This window comes from Copadichromis virginalis, linkage group LG18 (genome assembly GCF_057382275.1).
Source record: "Copadichromis virginalis isolate Kocher_CV1m ecotype Utaka linkage group LG18, C_Virginalis_male_GT1.1, whole genome shotgun sequence".
In the NCBI taxonomy this organism is placed as follows: domain Eukaryota; kingdom Metazoa; phylum Chordata; class Actinopteri; order Cichliformes; family Cichlidae; genus Copadichromis; species Copadichromis virginalis.
The window spans coordinates 30,574,674-30,600,872 of NC_140635.1; the positions used below are offsets into that span (position 1 = coordinate 30,574,674).

At 40.6% G+C, this 26,199-nt stretch overlaps 1 protein-coding gene across 2 annotated transcripts in view; it reads right to left on the minus strand.

Annotated features, from left to right (window-relative positions):
* slc6a9 (solute carrier family 6 member 9) overlaps positions 1–26,199 on the minus strand; it is an 84,791-nt gene that overhangs the window by 11,114 nt on the left and 47,478 nt on the right. For both annotated transcript variants that reach the window (XM_085438065.1, XM_085438064.1), the window contains 3 exons: positions 9,794–9,950; positions 2,351–2,482; positions 1,922–2,195 (listed from right to left, as the gene is read on the minus strand). In XM_085438065.1, coding sequence (XP_085294191.1) covers positions 1,922–2,195; positions 2,351–2,482; positions 9,794–9,950 — 563 coding nt within the window. The remainder of the gene's footprint in view (positions 1–1,921; positions 2,196–2,350; positions 2,483–9,793; positions 9,951–26,199) is intronic.

The window sequence follows — 26,199 nt, forward strand, 5'->3', positions numbered from 1 at the left end:
ATATTGCAAACTACACAAAAGGCAGCCACTAAAGCGTTTAAGTTTCAAAATGGAACAAACAAAACAGACTAAATTGTCAATTCCACTTAGAAACAAAATATTAATTCTAAAAATAAATCTTAGTTTGTTTTACAGAAGAACAGACAAAACTGACTAACTTTTGTCAATATCAAATAAACTGAGAACTAAAAGGAAATTCTCAATCTCTCCTTGTTGTATAGCTGAGCTTTTCAAACAGTTTTAACAGTTACTTTAGTCTGACAAAAGCCGAATGACGAATTAGCGCTTCCAGTCAGAGACTGAGGCTACGTCCACACGTACACGGGTATTTTTGAAAACGGAGATTTTCCGTTTTCGTTTTAAAAAATAATCCCGTCCACACATAAAGGCAGAAATGAAGGAAAACGCTGCTATGAACATGCCAAAGCAGCAGGTGGCGCTAGATTCCTAACCGTGCCGAAATGTTGGCCAATCAGAAGTCTAGAAGCCTCGGTGGGAAAAAGTAAACAAAGCTGGGGCATAGAAGCAGAACAGAGTCGTATGTGTGGAGGGACAGTAACTTTGTGTATATGTAAGCATTTAAACACTGCAGAGAGTAGAATTAACAGTATTGTAGAAATTCATTTCACCGAAACAATAACGTGGCGCACAGTGTGACGCATGCACCAGTTTATTGTACTTCCAGACTTGCTTTCGGCACAATTTACAGTGCACGCTACTCTATTTTTGTCAGACTTGAAATAGCCGAAATACCTTCACACTACGGAACTTCTATGGCTCTTCCGTTCGACAATCTCTCCGGCATTGGAACCATCATCTGTTTTCTCTTCGGTCACGCTCGGTTGATTTTTCTAGTCGGCACACTCATTTCCTCCATTACGCGCTGGCTCCATTACCCGCTGGCTGCTTCCCAAACAAACACACGTGCGGCTTGGCACTTGTGCTGTACGTAACAAGTCACGCGACGTGATGCTGCGGCTGTGATTGGTTCGGCTCTGCGCTACTTAATTTGGATTGGCTGACCTTTTTTTTTTTTTTTTTTTTCTTGAGGACAAGAGCGGCGAGGTCTATCGCGATAGCTTAATTTCTCTATCGAGTCAAAGTTATATCGCGATACATATCGTTATCGTTCTATCGCCCAGCTCTATGTATGCTGTTTGAGTTTATTTTTTTAATTCATCTTTTTGGGTACCGATGGCTACTGTGACTGATAGTTGTTCTTACACAAGCAGCATCTGCCAGTATAATATATATTATATATAGTACGGTACGGCCTCTAACATAGTAAGAGTCAAAATGCTAAAGTTGAGACAAAATGCAATTTCCAGAAGCCAGCTACTAACCTCATGGTTTATGCACACTCTACAATGCAAACCACCAAATTTCTAGCATTGTCACATCCCTGATAATTGATGCATATACACCACTCTCACTTTTACATAACATAGCAAAGCCTGCACTTAAACAGTAGATGTACCTGGATATCCGCTTAAAGATCTCCTACTTTATGCAGATTTTTGTGACTGTGCTGCACAACAGAGTGCGCAGGGGTATGGTAAACACCCTGCATGTCAGCTGAGATGATGCAGACCCAACACTGTACAGAAACTTCTGCTAGTCCAGTCAAATCTAGTCCAAATATTTGAATACTTTCTGCAAACATGAGGCCTCTTTGAGTCAAACTTATCTGATAGGTCTGAGTCAATTTCGACCTCTGTTAAGAATGATAGGCCTACACAACCAGGTTCTAAGAGGTTACTGGTATAACTCGGCAAAACAAAGTGCATTACAAAACTCAATCATTGCATGAGCAAGCATTCCTGATTTATTTTATATATAGTACTACTTCGCAGAGAAAAACTTTTGGTTTAACTGTATTTTTAGTGTCAGCCTAAGTGCATCATATACTTCCTGTTCTTACTTCCAGTACTCCTCGCTTGGGCTGGTCCTCTTGGTCCGGTTCACTACCTCAGACACCCCAGCTACCAAGCTACTGGTAGCATTTGCCAGGCTAGCGTTCAACTGGTAACTGCTAACGACACCGCTGCAGTCTGGCGTGTTCCACGGGTTGTTGCAGTAAGTCCATGGAAGCAGGTTTGTCATGGACAAGAAAAAGTAGTAGAAGGCAATGCAAATGACCACATTGTAGTATATCCCAATGTAGGTGGACACCACCATCATGCCGTAGCCCACGCCTTAAGGTAGGACAGGATGGAGAGAAAAAGATAACCAGGTAGAGAACATTAGAAACTAAAATGTGAAGTGGATGTAACTACTGCTGCCTAATTAAATTTTCATATGAACAATAAAATCAATATTCACACAAAGACATACACACGCATATACTTACCTTTAAACATGGGGCTGATCTTCCAAACCCCCAAACAGCCCAAGCTGGCAAACTGACCAAAGGAGAGCTCGAGGAAGAAGAGTGGAATGCCACAGAACACAAGCATGATGAAGTATGGCAGCATGAAGGCACCTGGAGGAGAAAATTAACCAGGAAGTCAATTTCTCTGGTCCAGAAAGACTGGGAAGGATACACGAACACATTGATTTAAAGGGACATGTCATATTTGTTTTCAGCTTTATATTTATATTCATGGATTTTGCTAGAGTAGCTTAGTATGAATCCCAGTTTAAATGTGAATCATCTACTGCTGGGCATTGGTGGCCTTATTTCGTCCAATGTCTGGAACAAGCTGTTTTAACTCTGTCAAAGCCAACTGTCTTCTGATTACAGCAGCTGGATGGGCCTTGTGTGCTTACAGTTAGAGCTATTAAGATATATCAGAGAAAATGAAGACAAGCATAACTCGTCCCCTCTGATATAAATGGTGCCCTATTCAGTGTTTTGTTGCTAGCAAACTCTTAAACAGCTAGATGAATGGTCTGTACAAATTACTGTGTTGTTGTGAGAACACTTTTTGTGTTAGTCGTGACAAAAATATCCAAACCTACGAGGCAAACAAAAGTCAGCTGCCTCCTATTCTGTTACCTGACAAAGATAATAACTACCATGGAGCCAGATGAGCATAATTACTGCAGAGATGCCAAGTCCACAGACACCAGCAGACAAAAGAAATCAGGCACATTATATAAGCTGGCAGACGTAGTCTATAAGTATTCTACATAGGTAGGCTCTCCAGCTACAAGCCAGAGAGGCACAATGGACCATATGTTGTCATTAAAAACAGGCTGTGCTATTATACGGTTTAAAATACTTACGTGTAAGCAATGACGTGCAATTTAAAACTTAACCAAATCAAGTCTTACATGAATTGGACCCATGCCATACAGACTTATAACTGAACCTGAAATTATTATTATTTTTTTTTTAAAAAGCAAATGAATTTCATCTGTTATATAACCTCCCTAGAGTGAGCAGAGAGGTCACTAAATGTCTGTTCAGCAGTGCAGCAACTCTCTGGTGGTTCAGACTGGACCAAAAACCAGACGGTCAACTAGAGGGACAATCTGTGCGTGTGTGCACGTGCTAGTATGCTTTCATAAGATACTCCACATGTGAACTATGTTGGTGCAACCAGCTGATACTGTCCAAACCTTTTCACTGCTGATAAAGTGAACGGTCACTGCTGCAGTATCTGCAGCTGTGTGTTGAGCTAATGCATGGCCTCCATATACAAAGTCCTTGCGCAGGAACTCAAGGCTCCTGCATGCATGACACAAATCCAAATATTTGCACTGTAGGCTTATTATCTGCAGCTGGGGTCATGCCAAGGAAATCAAGCACTGAGTGAGGAGAACTGGACCAACACTGCTGCTTTTCACTACACGTTGGTACAATTCTTGCGCATGTTTTCAAAGGAAGATGCAAGGTATTTAAAACACAATTTAGGCTGTTTAATGTTTAATCCACAGCTTTTAGGATGCATCAGAGTAGGGAGCAAAATACTGACAAAAGAGCTTATTTTGCTGTCACGATGTTCTTACGCACTGAATACGGTAGCTTTATTATGAAAGCAGCATAACAGCAGCAGCACCTGGATCTGTTCTATGTGCTCAGACATATTTTGACAGCAATCACAGCCCAACAAACAATAACTGCAAACCTTTATGCCTAAAAAGATGTTTTGCATTGATGTTGAGCACGTAATGTGTGAGCTATTGTGGAAAAAAGACAGCTGCACCGAGTATAGGTCTATGAAATATGTTTGAAACATCCGGCCTGCACAATGATCTGACTTTATATCTCAAACAAATACACACAATAAAAGATCTTGCTAATAATGTTAGCACAAATAAGTAATCATATCTGCTAAATTTCCCTTTTTTTTTTTTTAGATTCTAACCCCAGTTTAACTGTTAAAGACCTATTATTCTTTTCCTTTTTACTGGCACGTATTCAGTGCCGTGGAAAAGTATTTCCCCCTTTCCAGATTTCTCCTTTTTTGTGCATATATGATATATAAAATAAAATGCAGCTTTTAAATTTTGATTTCATTTATTAAGAGGGAAAAAACTATCCAAACTACCTGGCCCTATGTGAAAAAGTAATTACCTTCCCCCCCTTGTTAATCATGAATTAACTGTGATTAATCACATTTGTTTGGAAAGTTAAGTTCAATTTCACGAGCCAAACCAAAGCCTGATAACTGCCAGACCTGAATCAAAAAATCACTTAAACAGAACCTGTCTGACAAAATGAAGCAAGGTAAAAGATATCAAAAAGCAACACATCATCCGAAAGCTAAGAAATATAGTCATTGACATCTTTCAGTCTGGAAAGGGTTACAAAGACATTTCTAAAGATGTGGTACTTCAGGGAGCCACAGTGAGAGCCAATATCCACAAATGGAGAAAACTTTGTGGTGGACCTTCCCAGTAGTGGCAGCCCTACCAAAATTACGGTGAAAGTACACAGATGACTCCTCCAGGAGGTCACAAAAGAACCCAGACCAACATCTATAAAACTGCAGGCCTCACTTGCCTCAGGTAAGGCCAGTGTTCATGATTCAAAAATAAAAAAGTCTCAGCAAAAATGGCATCCATGGGAGATGTCCCAAGAGAAAACTACCCACAGATTAGCTAAAAAAAACAAAACAATTTTTTTTTTTTTTTTTTTACTGTTCCCCAAGACTTGTGAGAAAATATTCTGTGGACTGACGAGACAAAAGTTGAAAACCACCATTTCATATAAAGAACATCATACCAACAGTCATATTTGTTTTCAGCTTTATATTAGGGGCAGGGATAGCTCAGTAGGTAAAGTGGTCGCCCCATGATCGGAAGGTCGGCGGTTCGAATCCACTTAACGGCTACCCTGAGGTACCCCTGAGCAAGGTACCGTCCCTACACACTGCTCCCCGGGTGCCTGCTTAGTGGGCTGCCCACTGCTTCACTGAGTGAATGGGTCAAATGCAGAGAAAAACAAGTAATTTCCCCATTATAATAAAGTATCCATTATTATTATTATTATTATTATATTTATATTCATGGATTTTGCTAGAGTAGCTTAGTATGAATCCCGATTTAAATGTGAATCATCTACTGCAGGGCCTATTTCGTCCAATGTCTGGAACAAGCTGCTTTAACTCTGTCAAAGCCAACTGTCTTCTGATTGGATGCCCCTCATAAACAGAAGGTTTGTACAGCAGCTGGATGGGCCTTGTGTGCTTACAGTTAGAGCTGTATGCTGACAATAATAGACAATATTATTATATCCCCTCTATATGAAATCACTCGGAGCCAAAAGTAGAAAAAACAAAACACAAAACTGAAACTGAGTGTTTAGTGAGTCTACTCAAAAGTCTGAGCTGACCTGATTATTGTACCACTCAGTGGTAGTGTGATGGTCTGAAGCTACTTTGCTGCTTCAGGACTTGGATAACTTGCCATAACTGATGGAACAATGCATTTTGCTCTCTACTGAAAATCCTGAAGAGGAATATCCGGCCATCAGTTTGTTCCCTGGAGCTCCTGCACACTTGGGTTATGCAGCAGGACAGTAAACCAAACCACCTCTGAATAATAATACATTTAATAATACATCTTATTTGAAAGCGCCTTTCAAAACACTCAAGGTCGCTGTACACAGTAGAATAAAAGCAACATAAAAGCAAGAAGTTTACAGAATCATAAAAGCATAAGACATAAACAAATAAAATAGGAGAGTGGAAAGGTTATGTGGGATAAGCTATTTTGTACAAGTGGGTTTTGAGTTGGCTAAAAAACCCAAAATGACATGGAGTGGCCAAGTGAAAGTGCGGACTTAAATCCAATACAGATGCTTTGTCATGACCTTAAACAGGTCAATCATGCTCAAAAACCCTGGGACAAAATTTCTCCATGGCGATGTGAAAGACTCATTCCCAGTCATCACCAACGCACAAACACTAGTTCTTAGGTTTGGGGGTAATTACATTTTCACACAGTACCAGACAGGTTTGGAAAGTTTTTTTCCCCTTAATAAATAAAATCATCAATCCAAAAAAGGATTTTGTATTTACCCGGATTTACTCTGTCTAATATTTAAAAGCGTTTGATCATCTGAAACATGTAAGAGTGGCTAATTTGCAAAACAAATTGGAACTCAAACACTTTTTCTTGGAACTGTATATCCGATTACAGCGTTGGATTGTCATTTTAAACAACACTTAAACAACGCTTCGAACAACGATGTAAAAGTAGTTTCCGTGAGTCAGAACAGAAGGCTTTGCAACCAATTAGAAGAAAATAGGTTTAACCTCCTGAGACCCGAACTCTTTCATGGCATGTATTTTTAATTTCTGTTTGCTATTTGGGCTGATTGGGACCTGTTGAATATAAAAAAAAAAGAATTACGTGATTTTTCTGATTTTTGTTTCTGAGAAAAATGAGATCCACATATAAGGACATTCGCTTTAAATTTCGATAGGACAGTGGCAGTATAACGGCCTCATAAGTGGATAGCAGGCCCTTGTAGAGCAAAATTTTGTATGTTGGTCTAGACAACCCAAAGTGTGATGTCCACATACAGTATGTGGACGCCAGGTCCTAGGAAGTTAAAGGAAGGGGGGTCTTAAAGGGAGAGGAGCCATCTTGTTTCAAACAGAGGATTTCTCAGCAGCTGATAAATTCTTAGTATCTTACTACACTAGGGTTACAACCCAAAATACAAGTTTGAAAACACCCAGTAGTTGCCATGATAGGAAACATATCTATTGAATCCACCAAGAATAAAACACTGTCTAACATCATCTGATTAAATAACAGTGGTATTGCCTCTGAGCGACTGAATTATTTCTAAGTTGACACACACCTGATCATATATACAGTGTAGAGAATATAATGGCAAAGTACAATCTCAATACAACAAAAAAACCAGAAAAAGAACCCTGAGAAAACCCGAACTTTCTCAGTTCTCGACCTATAGACTGTGTCCATCTGCATGCCTATATTATGCACAGGAACCCCCTTTTAACAGAAAGAAATCTCATTCTACTTTTGAATATCCTCTGAACCACAAGTAACTCAGCAGTCGGAGAGCAAACTCCTTCGTTAGGATAACATGGTACTATGGAGGTCTTTAAATATGATATCATTATTCCAGTACTTGTATGTGAGGAGGAGGATTTTAACTTCGAGCCTGTAATAACAGGGAGCCAATGAGGAGCCAATATAGGAGAAATACACTCCCTCTAAAGATATTAACAGCTCATCATAAGTTTATAAAAGTCGATAAACAGAACAATAGTACATAACTGATATGGAAATATTACACCTGCTAGGAAGGTATGAGAGGGAAGCAAGTCTAAAGGTTCACAAGTCTATTTTCTTTTGTTTTAGTTAGAATTCATTCTTAAATTATATATGATATATACATAGTAAGCTTCTTTTCAGCTTCACAGTTTCATTCTAGTATTCCAGTGCAGTAATTTGTCATCATTTAAATGTACAAAAATAAATAAATAAATGAATGAATGCAGCCTGTAAACGATTGCCACTCGTTTACCAGAGGTGTGGACTCGAGTCACATGACTTGGACTCGAGTCAGACTCGAGTCATTAATTTTATGACTTTAGACTTGACTTGAAAAAATGTTCTAAGACTTGTGACTTGACTTGGACTTTTACACCAATGACTTGGGACTTGAATTGGACTTGAACCGGTTTACTTGAAAAGACTTGATATTTTACCCCAAATACAAAATTTAACATGCATATTATATGGAGATTGAAAATGTGACGTCATTCACGGGTAGAACCGCAAAGGATTCTGGGAACTCGTGGCAAGCGGTACTAGCGCACGCAGGCTTTCAATTAAAATCAGTCACACAGCGATAAAAAGAAACACAAGAAGCCGTTGTATTATTAACTGCAATAGCCGGTCGCATGACAGCCACGGGAAGCCGACGGGTAAAGAGATCGGTTGTTATCGGATTACGTCGTTGAAGAGAAATTGTTCGAGCCATGTTTCCGAAGTAACAAAGAGGCGACGGGTGGCCTGGATTGCAGCCATTCAAAGGTCAATTATAACGTCCCAGAACACTCCAGCTCACAGGTTAGTCTGCTCCAAGCATTTACACAAAGGTCAGTGTTTTTTAGTAGTTAATACGTCACTTTCATAACATAACTGGTGATATAGGTTACAAGCAAGTCTGGCGCTGAACAGAAATTGTCGCGCTATGCTCCTTTATTTATTGTGCATAAATAGTGAATTGTCCTGACACAATATTGCGTTTCGCCTCTGTTATTATGGTACATTGACAAAAACATATACTTTTATTCACAGGATAAAACAGGTTTTTTGTATCACTAATTGCCCAGTACGATTACAGCATACAGTATTATTGTCACTGCTACATTTCTGTGATGCTACCAGAAATTATTTCCACTACTAATTAATTACCGTTGAGCTCAAAGGTCCTATTAATAAACGGTTAAGGAATGTGTATTTATGACGACGATTTGTGAGACTGGTAAACTTATGATACGTACGATGGTCTTTACTTTCTACACGGTGCATTTCAAGGTCCTGCACCCATCCGTCGGTAAACTGTACCTGGGCTTGTTGCAGTGACCTGAAGTTACTAAACTTCATGAGTGTATGCACTCACTCCAAGAACCGTATGATTATAAATATGCATATAAATATGCTACGATGAGATAGCTGACTTCATCTAACTAGCAAATGTTTTCCAGGCTACGTTGGTGATACAGTTTTTTTTAATGTGTATGATATTTTTGTCATGCGATTTTAAAGCCGGTCCTACAACCGCATCCAAGAATAACATGCAGCTTATCTCAGAACTGTCGGTGAAAACTATTCTTGGAGCTAAGTTTAATTGAGCTGCATTTTAAAGAGGTGCAATTTCACAATTTGTGTATATTTTCTAAGTTCACTATTTTGTCATGTGTTGAGAAAAACACAGATTTTAAAATTACATGGTCTAATATTTACATTTAGCATAACTGCAACATTATTTTTTCGTTGTTGTTTTTTTTTTAAAGACTCGAAAGGACTTGAAATTCAAAGTTTCAGACTTGTGACTTGACTCGGACTTTTACACCAGTGACTTGAGACTCGACTCTGACTTGCCTGACATTACTTGAGACTTGACTTGAGACTTGAGGATAAAGACTTGAGACTTACTTGAGACTTGCAAAACAATGACTTGGTCCCACCTCTGTCGTTTACATATCTGGACCTCATTAATAGAACAATTATAATAAATGCGGCTTCTGATGTTTCATAAAAATCAGTGTCTGTATCATATTATGAACATGGGTACACTGTAGTTTAGTTTGTCAATGCAAAGATAATGGGCTCAGGTCGTCATTGTGATGCTTACCTCCTCCATTTCTGTAGCAGAGGTATGGAAACCTCCAGACATTGCCCAGGCCCACAGCATAGCCCACACTGGTGAGGACAAACTCAATCTGGTTTCCCCAGTTCCCTCTCCGGGAGTTTTCATCCTTCTTCACTGGCTCTCCTGGAACTGCTCCGTTCTACAACAAAGACACACAGAGAGATAGAGGTGACTTCAGGTGACACAGAAGCGAGTGTGTTCCTGAGATAGTGCTGCTGCAGCAGGTCCGGCAAGTGCACCAGGCAAATGAAAAATCAAAAGGGGAAAAAACCCCATCTCATTTAGAAGCATGAATGGGAAATGGATGCTATGACAGAGAGAAGAATCCTGAGAGCCTCTTTTTTCTACTTTTTTAAAACTTATTTGGCCATCGGATTCAAATGGATTGAAAGGATTGTTAGCAATCATCTTGGAGTGCATGAGTTTAATTATTCACTGCTTGCACTCCCGCTCATGGAATATATTCTGTAAGCTACTATCTCGTCTACTGCAAAGTTTAACATAAACATAAGGTGGGTGCGCTGGAGCAAACAGGATGAGAAGTGAAATCAGTGCCTTAAGAACAGCCGATAAGCTTTCGGTCATGTCGTCCTGATTTGCAGCTTCTCCTCTTCCTCCACTCCCTCCCTGCATCCCTCCATCTGCTGGCATCAGATGGTCGTTCTCCCCTGACCTCCTCTATAACCTCAGCTGTGTCTGGCTGTGTGTCTGTCTGTGGGTGCACAGCAAGGTACTTGTGCTCTTTCAGTGTAATAAATGCTGCTAATTTAGGATGTACTTTATTTTAGTGAAATTTGAGCACTGCCAGAGATGCATTCCTTCACCTGCCTCGCTACGATCTACGAAGTCTTGGGGTTTTACATAGATTTGCCTTCATTCTGGTAATTCAGTTAGACCAGTGGTTCTTAACCTGGGTTCGATCGAACCCTAGGGGTTCGGTGAGTCGGTCTCAGGGGTTCGGCAGAGCCTCCGCCATGACATGCATGGCTCATTTTGTGCATCAGTAAAAAACATATCTATGTCTTGAATTTGAAAAAAATCCTATTTTATTTTTCACTAAAGAGGGGTTCAGTGAATACGCATATGAAACTGGTGAGGTTCGGTAACTCCAACAAGGTTAAGAACCACTGAGTTAGACAAAGGCTTGGTCAGTACAACAACACAAAACTATTAAAAAATTTTGCTAAGTTTTCAAGAGGTAAAATTTCTGTATTTATGTATGGTTCTGCTGGAGGTTTCCTTCTGTTAAAAGGGAGATTTTCCTTCCCGCTGCTGCCAAGGGCTTGCTCACAGTGAGTCGTCTGATCTTTGCTCTGTATTATTGTAGAGGGATTTGGTACTGTATATATATATATATGAATACAATTTTTTGAGAGATTTGTATGAGATTCATAATGTGAAATAAGTGGAAACTTTCTTTTTGATATTGACCTGACAAAGCATCATTTTCATACATCTAAGTTTTTTACCTTTGTGTTAAAAGCAAGATGGTTGGATGGACTATTACATTAGGATTTACTTTGCCAGTTTTTTTATGAATTTTCCTTGTTTTAAGATGCTTTTATACAGCAGTCTGGTTCTGGCCAATATAAATATACGTCTTATAAGCTCTTGCAGTCTGCTGTATGAATGACACCATTCATTCATCTGGACTCCCTGTGTTATCTATGTGCGGCAGAGGCTGCTCTCTGAGACTCGTTGCATGAATACCCTGGTATTTTCAATGCGATTGGCTTTGAATCTGACGAAAATGAGGAATACTGGTCATAAAAACACACCCCCTCAGTGCAGCAGCAAACTGGTAATTCTTCTGCAATGCCATAAAAGTTTAAAAATATATATTTTTATTTCTTAGATTTGCATGTTTGGTTTTAACATTACAAAAATATTTCAGGACACGATGTTCTGGAGAGAAAACTGTGCACAGACAAAGAACCACGAGCCTCACACTTCATGCTTCCAGAATATGGCGAGACATCTTGTTCATAAACAGAAAATTACAAATAGAATTTTTTTAAAGTCAGAAACAAAACAGCAACAACCGCACAAAACAAACAAACAGCTGTGCTATTTTCCCCAAAGCCCTGTAGTTTGTCTTTGAGTCTAGCTGTGCTTGCATGTTAGAAGAGCAAAACAAAGATCTTTTTTTTCCCCTAGCATCCTTGACCTTTCGTCGTGCTAGGCTAAAGGCTGCAGGTGGGACACACAGGAAGATCAGCAAACACAAGTGTCGTGGACAAGGAGCTGTTCGCAGTGAAAACCACGGCCACAGCGGCGTGCAAGTGGAAACCATCAGCGGTGGGCCTGCCAGCGCAGCGTGTCGCACATTATGACATCTCCGTCTGGAGTTGACTTTGGAAGGAAAAGAAACATGCGAGACAGCTGCGTGTTCTTGCTGTGCCTCTTGTACGTCTTTCCCTATTAGAAACCAGGTGTGGGCCTTTAGAAGATACACACAGGCACATGCACACGAACACAGGTTGACACACGCTGTGTGTCCGAGACCAGACAAACATGAGCAAGAGACAAAACACTAGGAATAGTACTGACCCCTAAATCTTAGGTGTCAGCTCTTCAAAAGTTCAACCTGATGTTTTAAGACAGGCACGCACACACACACACACACACACACACACACACACACACACACACACACACACGCGCGCGTGCGCGCACGCACCTCTCTCACAGTGAATTTGAAGTTGAAAACAAGCAGTGGACATGAATCTTTTGAAAAACAGACACTGTGTCAGTGCAAAGTTCATACATTTAAAATGCAAAAATCATTATGTACTGTGAAAAACCTGATTATTCTTGTAGCAATAAAATACATTGGAATGAATTGGTATCCAATTAGGTCAGACCTTTTCTGGGAAACACACTTATTTGGTCACAGTCAGATGAGAAACCTGATACTGCTCTAACGTATGCCATATGCAAACGGACAGCCAGCAGTAGCTTAGCTTGGCTAACTTGCTGTAAACAGGAGAGACTGGGCGCATAAAAACAACATGCTTGGGATTAAATTTCAGAGTATTTGCAGCTATCTGAAACATGCAACCAGACCTGACTGGTTGCTTAGTAACACAACAGTATCATCAAGACAAGATTAAAGGTCACACCTAAAATCACTCTGAAGAAAAAGCAGGCAACTATTTAATCACAGGGAATAGTCCTCATCGATCAGACAGCAGGATAATTATGAGGCACCATCTTTCTTTTGCATCATGAGAAACTATTTTTCATGCAGCAGTCTCCATCCATCCAAGTCCACCAATTCATATAAAAGTTGTGGGAGCATTTATAGTTTTAACTGGGCAACTTGAACTTTTATATAGTGTACCTTTATCATTTTGAATATAAAACCCTCCCAAAAGTAACATTAAATGTCAGATGTCACCATCTTAAACTCTCAAAAGCTAAATTAACCATTTGAGAGCACTTAACATGTAGATGTTTAGAGGTTGGGCTTTAATAGCATACATTTTCCAGACTCGTTTGCTCATTTAGATGCAGTAAAGCCTCCTTCATCTGCTTTGTTGGGTCCTGTGGCTTGCTGGATTTGTCCAGAAATGGATGCCCAGCAGCAGCAATTGTTGGATTAACACTATGTGGAAAACACAACATTTGTTTGAAGATGTGGACGAGCAGACTGAGATACGTCACTTTAAAAGTGCTTTATCAGAAAACGTATAAGGCAAATGTATAGTGTTTGGAGATCATTGTTGGGCTTACTGAAGCTGACTTTAGGCTCACTTTGTGTTTTTCATGACCCCCCTTGCTTCCTTGACTGACCCCAATATCTGTATCTTTCCATCCAGGTGTTGTAGCCTTCGGTCACTCAGTCAGATGCACAGATTCCGCTCTCTATTTCCCTCCACCCTTCCATGTCCCCATCATGCGCTTCCCTAGAACCATCTGGGCTTTATGTAAGACCCACGCGTGCCCTCTCCCCGTGGCTCTCCTTCTGTTTCGCTTTAAAATTCTCTCTCTTTCCAGGGTCTCTTTCGAGTGACGGTGACTTCACTGAGACTCATGACTGTATCATCTCAGTTGCTGCTTCGGTACTCCAAACTGCTCATAAAGACTTAAAATGAGAACCACTAAATTTTGTTCAGCTTAAATCAGTTCTTAAATCGTGTCACATTATGCTTCATATAATGAGTGCATTTCCTGACCAGGGTCACAAAGAGCGTGCTGTACCAGAAACCTCCTTGTGACTTTACTTTGGTTGAAAGCAGATTACTGTCGTCGCCCGCGCTGTATGTTGAAGACGCCGACTTGTCTGCAAACATTTGCCATTTACCCTCCGAGCCCTTGCTAAACTTCAAAAAGCGTGATGCAAACCAGAAATTGCCTTCAAAGAAAAGATAGTTGGCAACTTTTACTTTGAAAGTAAATAATTTCCATTTCTGTTTTCCAATGTACATTTTGAATTTTCACTTGGAAGCTTGCGAGCATCTGCAGACAAGTTATCATTTCCCATACAAACCACAGTTTGTAGTCAAACCAGTCACAGGGACGTTTTTGGTGCAGCACCTTCTGTGTAACTAATTTCACACTAGAGACTTCAAGTAATCTCCAGCAACCACTTGTCAACCGGTCTGGAAATATGCTTTTTTCTTAGTGACTGGTTGTTTGTCAGGCGCTCACTGACCTGATGTAGGCCTCCCTGAACATGGCTTTCACAATCGATTTCACAGCAACCAACAGCAAGCATTCACAACTGGTTGGGGAATACACATTTTTTATTGCAACTAGTGGTCAGTTGGTCACCAGCTGGGCTTTAAGCCTGTGTGACTGAGGCCCATTACTATCATTATGTCAAACAAAGAAGACAGGAAGTAGATCTGACTAAGAAACCAAGGGACGGTGAACGCTCATAGGCTAGTTACTTGTCAGCTACAAAGAAAAGCATAGCTGATTTATCCTCCTATTTGACTCTAATGTGGAACCAAAATTTACAACATCAGCATTGTGTTGTATTTATTAAGACATTAAACTATTGAGGGAACTGCAGAGTCCCATAGACTTCTGTACAACCTCATGTTATGTTTAAACCAGAGGTGTCTAAGACATTTCCATAATAGCTTCATTTTTACAGCCTTTGTTGTTAAAAAACAGAGACTACAAGAATAACAAATTATTATTCAGCCTCATTGAGGAAACTGACTCGTGGAGTTCAAAATATCTTAATGGAGTTTTATAGCAATAGTTTAATGAAACATAGACATACAAAAACATTATTTACATTTAAAAAAAAAAAAAGTAATCTACCCTTAAATATAAAAACTACCAAAAAAAGATGGCAACCAAACAGAAACTAAAATACAAAAATATATTTAAAAATGACTTTGAACCATTGACACACTGAACCTGTTAGACACATTCAGTAAAATATCAAATGACATCATTTGTGGCTGCACAACACAAGTTGCATCACTATCATTTTACTAAATGGTTTACTAAACAAGGTGACAGGAAGTGTGATTAGCTGAATGCTCTGCACCAGCACCAAATAAACAGAATAGATGGAGCTGGGGCAGGTTTGTACTTTTGCTTTCACAAGCTGAAATCAAGTATTGATTCAGCTTGTGTCTGATTCATTTCTGATTAGCCAGTGTTTAATTACATTCAGAGCCTGCTGCATATGGGCACTTAGCAGTAACAATTAGAGATGGCACGATACCACTTTTTTATGTCCGATACCGATACCGATATCATAAATTTGGATATCTGCCGATACCGATATGAATCCGATATAATGTTTTTTAATCAACAAAACTGTTTTTTAAAATATCTTGCTGCATTTTGCAAGTCTGCAAGTTCATACTCAAGTTTAAAACAACAACTACACTAAAGCTATTCTGTTATACCTGTATGCAAAAAAAAATATTTCATAGTTCAGCAATACTGATCAATCTAATAAACTTAAACCTGCACCATCCTCCCTATTCTGGTATTTTAAAGAGTACTTAGCATAAATATTAAGCAACCTAACTAATAGGGTTCCAACTCCCAGCAACAACAAAAATAAATAAATAAAAAATAGGGAACCACCCCTCACGCTCCACCTCATGATGCTTAATCGACGTAATCAACCTTAATTTGATGCAGTGTGAAAAAAAATGCACAGAAATCAATTATTTTTCAAGAAATAAGTCGGACTCGTTCCTGGTGGGTGATGGGCTCCGCCAAGGCTGCCCTTTGTCTCCGGTTCTGTTCATAATTTTTATGGACAGGATTTCTAGGCGCAGCCAAGTGGCGGAGGGCTTTCGCTTTGGTGGCCTCAGAATCTCATCTCTGATTTTTGCGGATGATGTGGTTCTGTTGGCTTCATCGGGTGAGGGCCTCCAGCTCGCACTGGAGCGGTTCGCAGCCGAGTGTAACGCAGCGGGAATGAGGATCAGCACCTCCAAATCTGAGGCCATGGTTCTCAGCCGGAAAAGGGTGGAGTGCCCACTCCGGGTCGGGGATGAGTTCCTGCCCCAAGTGGAGGAGTTCAAGTATCTCGGGGTCTTGTTCGCGAGTGATGGGAGAAGGGAGCTGGAGATCGACAGACGGATTGGGGCTGCGGCTGCAGTAATGCGGACGCTGCACCGGTCCGTCGTGGTGAAGAGGGAGCTGAGTGTAAAAGCGAAGCTCTCAATTTACCGGTCGATCTACGTCCCTACCCTCACCTATGGCCACGAGCTGTGGGTAGTGACCGAAAGAACGAGATCGCGGATACAAGCGGCGGAAATGAGCTTCCTCCGAAGGGTGGCTGGCCTCTCCCTTAGAGATAGGGTGAGAAGTTCGGCCATCCGGGAGGGGCTTAGAGTAGAGCAGCTGCTGCTCCACATCGAAAGGAGCCAGCTGAGGTGGTTCGGGCATCTGGCAAGGATGCCCCCTGGGCGCCTCCTGGGCGAGGTGTTCCAGGCATGTCCCACCGGGAGGAGGCCCCGGGGCAGACCCAGGACACGCTGGAGAGATTATATCTCTCGGCTGGCCTGGGAACGCCTTGGTATTCCCCCGGACAAGCTGGAGGAGGTGGCTGGGGAGAGGGAGGTCTGGACCTCTTTGCTTAGGCTGCTACCCCCGCGACCCGACCTCGGATAAGCGGATGAAGATGGATGGATGGATGGATGGATGGAAATATTAAATAGATTCAACATCTTTCTTCAACAAAATTGCAGACTGCACAGATGGTACCTTCCCAAAGGAAAAAGTACTATAGCTTACTAGGGTATATATATTAGACGTAATAGTTACTATATACAGTAATTGACTTCTATTCATTTTACATCAAATTAAAACTTTGGGTGTCAGATAATTATTTATTAAAAGCTAGACATTTTAAATGAGAATAAGAAAGAAAAGTATGTCTTTGTGCCCCCTTTTCCCAGTTAATGCCCTATCGGCCCCCCTGGTTAAACTTTGCTAGATCCGCCCCTGCACAGTTACCAGCGTCAGCTACGTAGAAAAAGATCCTGGAGTAGAAAGTAATATTAAATACATTCTAACAACAGCTGATCAAGCTTAAACGTGCTGCTGTTGTTCAGCCGCTGGTTTCCTCTTTCTGGTGCAAAGTGGGCCAAAAGCAAACTAGAGACACGGACTCGCGACAGAAAAGCCGATCAGCTGATCATTTAAGCAGTTTCATGATTGAAGTAGCAGCAGGAGAGGCAGTCGTTTGTTAAGCTTAACGCAGGAATGCTTTACAAACATTCAGAGATGGACTTACACACTTGCTTTACTTCTCTCGGGGATAACTTTGTCGGAGATGAAATGCCGGGTTGCTAGCGAAGCTCCACATGCTATCCAGACCACCTACAGGTCCCGCATGCCACAGCCGCTCTATCACGTGATGCATACTGCTCCGACGTGCTAACTTCTGAGGTGAGTTACGGCGTGTTGCAAGTTTTGTGAGGTGCTTTCGTGATATTTAATGGATCGGATTACATTTTTTATTTTTCTCCGATATCCGATCCAGTAATTTAGGTCAGTATCGGACCGATACCGATACGTAATATCGGATCGGTCCATCTCTAGTAACAATACATCGATACTCGCAATATTACCATTAGTTACCTATTCTGCAAAAGTAATCTCACCAGTGGGACTCCAACATTTTGTCAAACTGCAGCTGACAAAATAAGACCATCTAACTCTTCTCTCCCAGAAGCTTAACTTGAAAAGACTGTCAGCTCAGTGCCTGAAATGTAAATGAAACGAGAACTGCTGATCTGCATTGTGCAGGCTTAGAATGGAAAGTGACATAAGGTGGAATCAGTGCGATTTACACAAACATGCGTAACTCTAAAGGCTTGCAGGTGTTCTGTGAAGAGAATAACTGCTCTCCAGTAGGACGGATGTATAGCCCTTCAAAAACTCACTAAGATGTTTTTCACAGCATGTCACATGTCTGCTGCAGGTAATGCTTTATCAAAAAAACAGAACAAAAAAAACATAGACGTGTAAATAAATGAAAAGCATGTTAGGATGTATCACATTCAACATCAGTGTCAAGTATCACCGCCTGCTCGTTTTGGAAACCCGTCATAAATATTAAATAAATGTAATAGACCTTATTGGTTTGTGTTCTCGCTGCAAAAGTAATTCAGTTTTATCCCGCCGCTGCACCTCTCCCCTCATGTGTTTCCTCTTGAAGTTGCTGTTGCTCATCCTCCCTCCTCTCACAGCCCACAGAGAGCACTTCAGCTTTGTGGACTATACACAATATCACACACACACACATGCGTTTAAATGCACACACTGGGTCAATTTGACAGACAGCAGCACAAACCTTCAAACCGACATCTCCTGACAGCTGCAGCCATGTTTGTAAGAGATACTGTCCACTGGAGTGTGGCAAGAACAACAAAATTCCTTTCAGCTTATGGAAACGCACATGCACGCACACACGCACACAAAATTTACTTTGGCTTCTACAACCACAAATGTGGTTAGGACACTATGTTCTTAGAGCACAGTGTACTGGCGCTTCTCTTATTTTGAAAATTCCCTGTACTACTTCCATCTCTCTCACACACTTCAATAGTCACGGGGAGCACAGTGCTGGGCTCTGCAAAGACTTGATAATCTCTCCTAACAGAATGTGATTTGTTAATATCGTGCAACTGCTTACTGTGCGTGTCATTTCCTATCTGAAAGAAATGTATTTTTGAGACGTCTCCTGTAGAGCGATGGCATTTTACCGACAGTTCAGCGGTCTCACATGGGAAGCTGGTTCTCCATGCACATCTGCAAGTTCCATCCAGTGAAAGTTTAAATGGCTTCTTTAAGCAAATAGTTACATCCATGTTCATTTTAGAGACACCATCAGTTGTGTGATATGTATATTCAAGGACAGAAGTGGTTTAGTAAGAAAAACAATTCAACTAAATAGGATTTGATAATAATTTTTGTATGCCATAAACTGGAATCATCCTGCTAATAATTCATATGTGTATGACATGTAACAGCACTGTGGGGCGACTGTACCAAAGGTTTCCACAGTAAATGCAAAGCTCTTTACAGATGCCGTAATGTAGGTGAGTAACAACAGCTGTTAATTTCACACAGGCACTGATTAATCTGCCTTTTTGCACGTGGGGATGAGTTTACAATGTTTGTCCTGTTGCCTAATAACACTTGTAGTTTTGGGTGTGACCTGAATAAAAAACAGCCACAAATCGAGATTCATTTGTAACATAAAATGTCTTTTAAACGCTCATAGACGCTCGGGTTACTTATGTGTGATTGTAGATGTTGTGACCGGAATCTCTGTTTTCCTCTTATAAATCCAGATGTTACTATTCGTGGTTGTAGTTGTGCTCTGCAAATCATCCTCCAGCGCTTGAAAACACTACATGGGAGGGGAACTTTATGTTACAGTGTTAGAGCCCTACAGAAAGCACACATTCGTTGTGGTTACGCATGAAGGCATTAGGGGTGGGGGAAAAAAATCGATACTGTGTAGTATCGTGATATTTTGTTTGCTAATAATGTATCGATACAGGGACAGCAGAAATTGATATTTTGTTACAAAAAAAGTTTTTGTGGACTGGAACTCTGACTTCAGAGCATGTTGATCAGCTCCTTTTTGTGAGCAAGAATCCTGACATTCCTTCACTGTCCAAATGTGTTTAACTTGTTTTTTGGCAGCAATAAACATGACAGTTTACTTCTTTTAATTTAAGACATGTTTTATTTTAATTAAGTTTAAAACTTTTATTTAATGTAAAATTATATTTTGTTTTAATTTACTTTCAAATTCTTCAGTTGCTGAATGGGCTGCATAGTTATCATAAATTGCATAGTTCAGAATAGCTATAATTGTACCAGATGGTTGCATTCAGTTAAGTTGGACTAGACTGTAATACAAACTGTTCAGTTTGTCAACAATAAAACTGACTGAAATGAGAGAAAGACTGAGTGTGAGACTTTGATATTAGATAAAATGAATATTGATAAAGTTTACCTTTATGTACAGAATCTGAATATCGCAAAATATTTTTAAATTTTGCAATAATATCGTATCGTGCGTTAAGTATCGTGATAATATCGTATCGTGGGATATATGGTGATTCCCACCTCTAGAAGGCATATTTCAAATGAAGACCTATCCTAGGTGCCGTTATTAGCCTTTTTAACGAAGCACTCATTGAAACAAATTGCCAGAACATCAGTCTGACTGCTTTTGTCCGTTCAAATCTCAAACAGATCTGAAGCAGTGGTAAAGATTGAGCTTTATTACAGCAGCCAGTGAAAGATGGCCTTTTTACATGTGGGCTTTGCCTTAATCAAACGTACCAGATAGTAGCTGTGATTATTTTACTTACTTTATTTGTTTGTGACCATTTTTGGTCACCATTTCATTACATACTGTCATATATGTGAGAGAAAACCCACACAGGATCCAATATATAATTAGCATGTGCACACCATGCTGCTGTATTATGTACGTAGATGCTACTTTGTGATATCCAGGTGTTATTATTAAAACAGACCTTGTTGTTTCGTGAAACTTCAACTATTTTAATTCAAATTGGGTCAGTTAGTTCTTAATACCTCATTTGGGTTTATGAACTTGAAGTGGAACTGGATAAGGGAGAAAAATAAATGTGACAGATAAAGGAAATGGAGACTGGGAATAGGTCTGTCTAAATCAGTGTGCATATGTGGGTTGATTAAAAAAAAAAAGTCAAGGTTTTCTCCTAATCCAGTTAAAACTGTATAGATTAAATTTATCATTAGCGTTACAGTCACTGACTCACCAATCTGGATTCGACCAGCAGTGCAAAGAGAAATAAAATAGCTGTTATTATAAACATAAATTGTATGTAGTTTTTGCAGGTTTAGTGTAAATAAGAGGCACAGCTAATGTTAAAGTGTCCTTTGACCTGTCATTGTGAGTTCTGTGTTTAAATTCAATCAAGGAGGTAAGCAGCCAGTCTGCAGTACAGCCATGTTGCATCATTATATGATGAAATGGTGAGTAAGAAAAGAATGGCTGTGATAAATCATAACAGACAGATACAAAGAATAACGAGGCTTCAAGGTGGATGAACATTCATGTAAACAAAATCGCCTTAATCAAGTGTAATCATTTTCAATTTTATAACCGTGGAGGGTTTGAATACAGACTGTAGGCTGGATACTTTCAGCTGACCTGGTGAATATCGTGCACTTAGTTTCATCAGAGTTTAAAACAGCTTTTGTCTGATGAAAAGATTTCTGAAATATACTGTATCATAAGCAGACTGTACATGTGCTGATCAAGGAAGGAGCCAGTGGCATATAAAATAGTGTAATCTACATAAAAATGTACATTACAGTTTTGGGTGGCAGAGATAATATTGTTTGTCTACAGAGTAAATAAAAGAGGTCGAAGAAACGATCCTTCTGGAACATCTACAAATGCTTTAGCTATTTGCTTTACCTGAAGAGGGTTTGCTTAGTCGATGATTTTTACTCAATCAGGGAGAGAAACTTTTATTATACCTCAAAATGCAATGAAAACACATTTTCTTGTTTCTGGAGATAAAAGTGAAAATTAGACCACATAACTGTCTCACACACTATTTGTCAAATCGGTAGTCAGGTGTATTTTGTGTGCAATCTCACAAGCAGCTCCAAATGTAACACCAGATCTCTAAATCACTAGTCTTGTATTTTGGGCACTATGTAGAGCTTTCAGTTAAAGAGGACCTCTAGCACCAGAATGGCTTTTTGATGTCGGTACTTCTCTAGCACCAGAATAACTCACTCAGTCTCTTGAAATTAAAAGCAAAGGTCAAATGTCATTCAAAGAGGAAAACTAGAGAAAGTATTCAGTATATTCATGACCATATAAATTCTATGAGAAATCAAAGGCTATTAAATGTTAAAAGAATAACTCTTCAAGAAGGATTTAACAGTATATTCTGTTCCTTCCCATCAGTTCATTGTGCTTTTCATTCAATCTTCTTTTACATTTAAATAATTGTACAAATTTTTTGCATACCTATGTTAGTTCAAGAAGATCATGCTCAATCCCAGCAGATCAACAGCTTATATGTAAATGCTGGCCAACACCACCTGGGGCCTCAGCCGATTCCATCTGTGCATCCTATTTTAGTCTTACAACAAACATGCTGCTTAAGATACTTCAGTATGTATATAGTTCCTGCCCCACTGCAATCCACTTTGCAACCCAACATGTTGCTCACCATTTTACATATACAGTCCTGATACTACTAGTGAAATAAAATGTCAACACCAGTTCTAGGTGATTAGGGAAGAAACATTATCATTTTCCCAGACTGTCCTTCAGCCAGTAATCAGGGCCCTGGTGTTTGATTGTGGCACATGTAATCTCTCTCACTCCACCTATGCAGAAGCTTAGTAAACATGTCTGTCTGCAGTGACTCAATCCAATTGGTTATTATGGTACAAAAAGCCTACCGGATCCCCCCGCAAAAACAGTCTGCTCAAAGCTCTCTTTATGAGTGGGCTGTGAGGTGAGAGTAATAGGCCTAAAGACACTGCAGACCGTGGCTTCTCAACCTGCTACCATTGGGGCCACATACCAAAGAATCCCACTGGGCAGGGACTGAATAAATTCCGCTCCATGGCTGATTAATTGAAACCAATGGATGGGGTGTTGGGAGAAGGAGAGAGGAGGATGAGAGAAAACCAAGCACTGTCAGATGAACGGTGGATAGATGGCTGCCCAGAAGCTAGGGTCACCTACAGGTTACGTTGCTGAGTGTCTTTCATAAGGTCAGGCATCTCTATTTCACTTTTAAAAAGTGCTGATGTATTAACATTCAGCTTTGCTTCCAGGTGCACATATTTAGGAGTGACACGTTCACAAGTGAATGAAATTAAGCACAGTATAGATTAAGAGGAGTGTATCAAAATATCACAACAGCTAGTCAAAGAGTATGAGCAATGGCATAGTTAAAGCCTAACCTACTACAGCCTGTCCAGAAATGCTATATAGAAAAATAAAAAGGAAACCTCCTTTCATGATCTACAAAGCAAGTGCTTGGCCGATCAGTAGGAAGCTCTAAATGCATGTTACTCTTCCCAAAATGCATTAAACATGAGATCTCAGTGATTAAGCTGGTTAGCGATAGATTGATTTGAGGTGTCATTTGGTAGGCATTTCTACAGCACTGAAAACCCATTAGAAAGTGTCTTGACAATTCTGCTGAACATACCTGGATAAATTTAAAGCATCAGCATGCTTCTTTTCAGTTTCACAACTGTTTCCAAGTTTCCAACAAATAATGTGAGAAAGGAAGAATGTCTGTGGGATTTTTTTGTAATTCTTTGCAATTCTGACATATGTACAACCAAGTACAACACCATAAATATGTGGTAATGCTGCCCATAAGTATGTGCCATCATCTTCCACTTGCTGTCTCTACCCAGTATATCCAATTTCTGAAGAATCAGGTTGGCAGATTGTCCACAGTATTCCACTCTCACACAGTCCAACATGACACTGACCTGTTTTAGAAATGTCTTTTTTAGCTGCAGCAGACATTTACATTCTCACATGAATCGGTTTAGAGAGGTCTCTTTTTTAGTTTACCTTTCTCGAGTCATTTACACCCCCACCCCCCAAAAAACAAACAAAAAAACCCAAAACTGTTTCTCTCTGACGTGAGGTAATGATATTTGGAGATCAATTCTGCTTCAAACATATTACAAAGTATAAGACGGTGTGTGCAGTTGCTCAGTGTGTCAAAGAAAAGACACCGTAAATCCTCAGGTTACTCTGGAAGGCGTTTGTGAAATGGTTTGCTTGCTAAAACAACAACAACCAAGTCAGCCACTTGGTGATTGGTCAGTTGATTGGTAAGATGATATCTAGTGAACTGCGTGAATAGAACCACAAAGTAGAACCATGTGGCTGTTTAAAAAAAACAAGACCAGCAAGTACAAATCTGTACTCAGTGGCTTTGGGAGAAGCTTGGCTGCTTCTCCCAAAGACAAGAACTAACAGACTTAAAAACTCCTTTGTCCCACACGCCATCAAACTGTTTAACTCCTCTCTGGAGGGGAGAGGGAGGGGAAGCAGGAGGACAAAGGAGGGGGGAACAACTAAGCTGTAGTGCCTCTTCACCTCACTGTGCAATACCTTTTGTGCAATACTTTTGTAAATAGTCAACAGTGCAATAGACCTCAATACTTGAAATGTGCAATTCACTTGTATTTTTTATTTTTTATTCCTATTTATTCTATTTATCCCCTTCGTATATTTTATTTATATTGTCTCTGTATTTATATATATGTGTGTGTGTGTGTGTGTGTGTGTGTGTGTGTGTGTGTGTGTGTGTGTGTGTGTGTGTGTGTGTGTGTGTGTGTATATATATATATATATATATATATATATATATATATAAAACACCCAGCACGCCCCTGCGGGCGGTTTATCCTTCAAGCTCGGGTCCTCTACCAGAGGCCTGGGAGCTTGAGGGTCCTGCGCAGTATCTTAGCTGTTCCCAGGACTGCGCTCTTCTGGACAGAGATCTCCGATGTTTTTCCCGGGATCTGCTGGAGCCACTCGCCTAGCTTGGGAGTCACCGCACCTAGTGCTCCGATTACCACGGGGACCACCGTTACCTTCACCCTCCACATCCTCTCGAGCTCTTCTCTGAGCCCTTGGTATTTCTCCAGCTTCTCGTGTTCCTTCTTCCTGATATTGCTGTCATTCGGAACCGCTACATCGATCACTACGGCCGTCTTCTTCTGTTTGTCTACCACCACTATGTCCGGTTGGTTAGCCACCACCATTTTGTCCGTCTGTATCTGGAAGTCCCACAGGATCTTAGCTCGGTCATTCTCCACCACCCTTGGGGGCATCTCCCATTTTGACCTCGGGACTTCTAGGTTATACTCGGCACAGATGTTCCTGTACACTATGCCGGCCACTTGGTTATGGCGTTCCATGTATGCCTTGCCTGCTAGCATCTTGCACCCTGCTGTTATGTGCTGGATAGTCTCTGGGGCATCTTTACACAGCCTGCACCTGGGGTCTTGCCTGGTGTGATAGACCCCAGCCTCTATGGATCTTGTACTCAGAGCTTGTTCTTGTGCTGCCATGATTAGTGCCTCTGTGCTGTCTTTCAGTCCAGCTTTGTCCAGCCACTGGTAGGATTTCTGGATATCAGCCACCTCCTCTATCTGCCGGTGGTACATACCGTGCAGGGGCCTGTCCTTCCATGATGGTTCCTCGTCTCCCTCCTCTTTCTTGGGTTTCTGCTGCCTGAGGTATTCACTGAGCACTCGGTCAGTTGGGGCCATCTTCCCAATGTATTCTTGGATGTTCCTTGTCTCATCCTGGACTGTGGTGCTGACACTCACCAGTCCCCGGCCCCCTTCCTTCCGCTTAGCGTACAGCCTCAGGGTGCTGGACTTGGGGTGAAATATATATATATATATATATATATATATATATATATATATATATATATATATATATATATATATATATATATATATATATATATATATATCCATCACAGTGGCAGATATCCAAGAAAGGGTCTCCAGTATGAAGAGTTGGACAGCACCAGGGCCCGACATGGTTCACGCCTACTGGCTGAAGAAGCTAACTGCACTCCACGAGCGTCTGGCAGCACAAATGAACCAGCTGCTAGTTAACGAGATACACCCGGAATGGCTAACTGAAGGCCGGACGGTCCTGATCCCCAAGGACCCCAAGAAGGGACCGGTCCCCTCCAACTACCGACCAATAACCTGCCTCAGTACTACATGGAAGCTCCTGTCAGGCATCATATCGGCTAAGATGAACAGGCACATGGGTCAATACATGAGCGGGACACAGAAAGGAATTGGCAAGAATACCAGAGGCGCAAAACACCAGCTACTGGTAGACAGAACAATCAGCC